This window comes from Lactuca serriola, chromosome 3, assembly GCF_051521515.1.
Source record: "Lactuca serriola cultivar US96UC23 chromosome 3, Lser_US96UC23_V15, whole genome shotgun sequence".
Lineage (NCBI taxonomy): Eukaryota > Viridiplantae > Streptophyta > Magnoliopsida > Asterales > Asteraceae > Lactuca > Lactuca serriola.
The window spans coordinates 42,120,103-42,124,756 of record NC_136410.1 but is presented as its reverse complement, the minus strand read 5'-3'; the positions used below and the strand labels follow the sequence as shown (position 1 = coordinate 42,124,756).

General features: G+C 37.3%; 1 protein-coding gene across 3 annotated transcripts; it reads left to right on the top strand.

Annotated features, from left to right (window-relative positions):
* Positions 1-306: 306 nt before the first annotated feature.
* On the top strand, positions 307-4,340 carry LOC145092050 (U-box domain-containing protein 45-like). Of its 3 annotated transcripts, none has more exons than XM_079029935.1 (5): positions 307-438; positions 1,164-1,268; positions 1,343-1,528; positions 1,610-2,802; positions 3,480-4,340. In XM_079029935.1, exons 2-5 carry the CDS (start codon positions 1,218-1,220, stop codon positions 4,270-4,272), a joined length of 2,223 nt encoding a protein of 740 aa, XP_078886061.1. In that variant the 5' UTR covers positions 307-438; positions 1,164-1,217; the 3' UTR covers positions 4,273-4,340. The 3 variants fall into 3 exon arrangements, with proteins under 3 accessions (XP_078886061.1, XP_078886060.1, XP_078886059.1); XM_079029934.1 differs by having other exon boundaries at positions 322-441; XM_079029933.1 differs by having other exon boundaries at positions 331-851.
* The last annotated feature ends 314 nt before the right edge of the window (positions 4,341-4,654 follow it).

Sequence of the window (4,654 nt, the reverse complement as noted above, 5' to 3'; positions counted from 1 at the left end):
TAGGCTACCCACGTAACAAAACAAAGCCTTTAACAAAAGTTGCCACACTTTTATAAAATGCATGAACCATTTTTATAAGTAACATATTTCAAAATCAATGCTATAAACTTATAAAGTCATATATCAATTTGGTTGTTTACATTATAAATTGATTTTTAATAATAAAATTCTTTTACGATTACAAACTGAAGAGAACTTATAAATATTAAAATAAAAACAAAAATAAGATAAGTGATATGTAAAATGTTTTTCACACTTTTACTGTTGACAATATGTCCAAATTTGATTGGTAATTTTGACCTTTCAGAACCCTCATTTATGATTTATGTGGACAGATATGTCAGCCGACAACTTGGAGGTCGGCAGCTGTCGGCCGGTGACGGGGGAGTCGAAACCGGGAAGATCCGCATCACTTCTCTCCTAACGATAGAAATACATGTGGTCTCTCGTTTCAATCATACTTCAAACTTTCATCATTAAACTAATATTTCTTTCTTAAACAATCAGATCGGTTCATAATGTTTTATTCCTATAATTAGTACTATTATACTGTTCTTCGATCTCCTTTCCAGTTTCCAAATCCATTGCTAACACCTTTCGACCTAAATTCTTCTTCCTTCCCTACATCCGTACACTTTTTATCTTGCTAAGATTTGGGGATAATTCGAATTCAATTGTGCGGTTTTTTTTAATCTTCTTAAAATGGTATGAGAGGTACCGAAAGTGGGGCGTTTTGTGTCACATTCGTATACGAGGAACCCTAAATTGATTGATGTTGTTTTCGAGTATAAAGTATTCATTTGGTGAAGCCTCATCATTTGATGATTCTGTTTTTCCTGATTAGATAACAGGTAAACCATTCAATTTATCCGTTTATCACGGAGTTATTCGCTTCTTCACATTTCAGTTTTATTGTATACTTTAAATGGAAATTGCGGTGTCAATTTTGATATCTTTTGTAAACTTTTGTTCTGGAGATCTACGAAGATCATCTGATGACACTTTAAAGTTGTTTTGTGTATGTAAATGGTAATATATGTTTCGGTTTTTGCTCTATCTGTTAGATGTTATCGCCTGTTCATCATTTTTAAACGTTTGATGAGGTCTGCCTGTTCATATTCACTTGATTGATTGTAATTCGTGTTAATTTCTAATGATTTCAGGTAATCTGAAGTTCTGTTATCATCCATCTCATCATCTGCTGGTTGATGTAAATCATGGAGCATTCAGAAATTGAAGAGAACTTGTTTGCACTTGGTGAACCAAAGGTACTTCCCTACAATGGTAATGATTACAGGGTCCCCAACACAACACCTGCTAATTCATAGCAATGTTATTGTAGTTACATGGAGGAATGTGCACAACGCTCTCCTTTATCTATGTCAAAGTATTGGGCATCTTTCCCGACCTTGAAGCAGCCAGACCTAGAAGCACTTCAGGAATTCAAGCATTATGTTCTTTGCATATAGCATTAGAGAAGACAAAGACTATTCTTCAACATTGTGCAGAATGCAGTAAACTTTACCTTGTAAAATCTCTCCCCTCAAATTCTGAAACTTGTTTTCTTTTTAAAACCTCTGTATATCTTATGGATATGGATCTTTTGCAGGCTATAACAGGAGACTCTGTTGTTCTGAAATTTGAGAAAGCAAGATCTGCTCTAGAAGATAGTCTTAGACGAGTTGAAGATATTGTCCCACAATCAATAGGTTGTCAGATTTCTGAGATTTTAGGTGAACTTGAAGGAATAGAGTTTTCACTGGATCCATTAGAGAAACAAATAGGCGATGAAATAATTGGATTGTTGCAAGAAGGGAGAAATTTAAACAGCAGCAGTGACATGAACGAGTTAGAAACTTTCCATCAAGCTGCATCAAGGCTTAATATCACTTCTTCAAGAGGAGCTCTTCGAGAAAGAAGGGCTCTGAAGAAACTTATAGAAAAAGCTAGAATTGAAGATGACAAAAGGAAAGAATCCATTATAGCTTATCTGTTGCATCTCATGAGAAAATACTCAAAAGTATTCAGAAGTGAATTCTCAGATGATAATGATTCACAAGGTGGGTCAACTCCTTGTTCACCTACAGTCAATGGATCTTTCACAAATGGTTTCGACAGACAGCTGTCAAAGATGAGTTCTTTTAACTTCAAACCAAACTTTAGAAGATCCGGGCAGATGTCGGTGCCGCCCGAAGAACTGAGGTGCCCGATATCATTACAACTGATGTATGATCCGGTTATTATTGCTTCCGGGCAGACGTACGAGAGGGTTTGCATTGAGAAATGGTTTGGAAACGGGCACAACACCTGCCCGAAAACTCGCCAGCATTTGGCTCATCTTTGTTTGACTCCTAATTACTCTGTCAAGGGTCTAGTTGCTAATTGGTGTGAACAGAATGGAGTTTTGGTGCCCGAAGGTCCACCGGACTCCCTGGACGTCAACTACTGGAACATATCTTTTTCAGAAACCGAGTCTGCGAATACAAGTTTGGTTGAAAACATTGGATCCTTTAATGAGGGAGAAAGAGATGGAGATGAAGATGAAGATGAAGCTGAAGCTGAGGTTCTCCCTGAGCGTTTTTTGAGTGTTTTGGACAGGGGGGATGAGAGGAAGAAACTTAAAGTTGTGGACCAGATACGACATTTGTCGAAAGATGATGAAGAGGCTCGAATCTTTATGGGTGAAAATGGTGTTGTTGAAGCTCTAATACGTTTTTTTGAGTCAAGTGTGCATGAAAGAATGATTGTTGCACAAGAAAGTGCAGCCATGGCTCTCTTCAACCTCTCTCTTAATAACAACAGGTATGTTCAACATTGTTTGAATGCTTTGCAATTTTGGTACGAGAATGTTTTTTTTTTCTTTTAATTTTGGTCTTTATTTGAGTTTTGTGTTAGTTTTTCCAAGTAAAATGACTATATTACCCTTTTGGAGGTGTTGGTGTGGTGCCAATTTGATTTTAATAATTTTATAAACAGTAGATTCCATTTCTGGTCATTAAATGCCAGCCAATTTTTATGATTTTGGTCCCCAAAGAGTTTTTGCTTGTAATTTTGGTCATTATTTGAGATTTTTTGTCATTGTTTCAAGAAAATGACTATTTTTGGGACCAAAAACTGCAAAAATGAGCTATATTCAGGGACTGAAAATAGTCAGTCATTTTATTTTGAACAGGACAATGTTACAGTAACCTCAAGTAAGTACTAAAATTACAAGAGAAACTGTTTGCTACAAAAATGCTAACATCAGCTCTACTTAGGGACTAACAATATAATTTAATCTTATAAATACGAAATAACCGATAAAAATTTATAAAAAAAAAGGTTAGATAAAGGGTAAAATAGCCATTTTATTTGGAATGGGGACCAAAATCGTTATGAAACTTCAAAAGAGAGACCAAAATTTAAAAGAAAAATAAAAGATACACAGGGACATTTTTGTAATTTACTGTTTTATTTAATAACGATGAAAATTATTACAGGAACAAAGAAAACATGGTAGCGGCCGGAGTACTTCCATTGCTGGAGGAGATGATCAGAAATTCCAGTTCTCCGGCGGCGGTTGCCGCCCTGTACATGAACCTCTCCTCTTTAGAACAAGCGAAACCCGTGATCGGTTCAAGTGATGCGATTCCATTCCTGATCCACATCCTCGAAAACGGGTCGGAATCGGAATCAAAATCCGACGCCCTTCATGCTGTGTACCATCTTTCAACCTGCAATTCCAACATCCAGCGGTTGGTGTCATTCGGAATCCTGAATGCCGTTCAGCCACTGATGGATGACCAAACATGGAGTGAGACAGTGATAGCCGTGTTGACCAACATGGCTAATAACTTAGCCCTAGCCAGAGAGGAGATGGTATCGGCTCATGGCTTGGTGAGTGGGCTGTCAACGGTTCTTGATGTTGGTGAGCCGATGGTTCAGGAGCAAGCTGCGGGTTGTCTCTTGATTTTGTGTACGGAAAATGATAAGTGTATTCAGATGGTGCTTCAAGAAGGGGTAATTCCATCTTTAGTCGCGATTTCGGCTAATGGAACAGTCAGGGGGAGACAAAAGGCAGAGAAACTGTTGATGCTGTTTAGGGAGCACCGCCAGCGGGAGCCACCGGCGGATCGTGGTGGTGGTGACTCGCCGGAGATGGGTGTGGGTGTCGGCCGGGTTGATGAAGAAGCAAAGGGTTTGAGTAAGTCGGTGTCGGTGTCAAGGAGAAAAATGGGGAGATCTTGGAGTTCTTTATGGAGAAACAAGAGTTTCTTAGTGCACCAATGTTGACATCTATCTCTATGTCTATAACTTTGTTGCAACTTGTAAATTCTTTTAATCTATTTTACTTTTATTTATTTGTTATATGCATGAATATAATAATTTAAATTTCTTGTACCAAGGACAGTCGTGACATTTTTCCAAAATAAATAAATAAATCCTACTAGAGAATAGAGATGGAACATGCTTGACGAGTTGGATCGATACCAACTAATTTGTAATTGAAACATTATAGATTTTAGTTATTTTGGTTTACGTATATAATCAATCGGTTTTGTCCACTTTTATATCAACTTAATTTGGCTTTCCTTTTAGTTTATACGTAAAGTAAATAAACATGTCGTAACATTTTATCAAGTCTTGCTAATAAGGTCATCCGTTATACCACCAC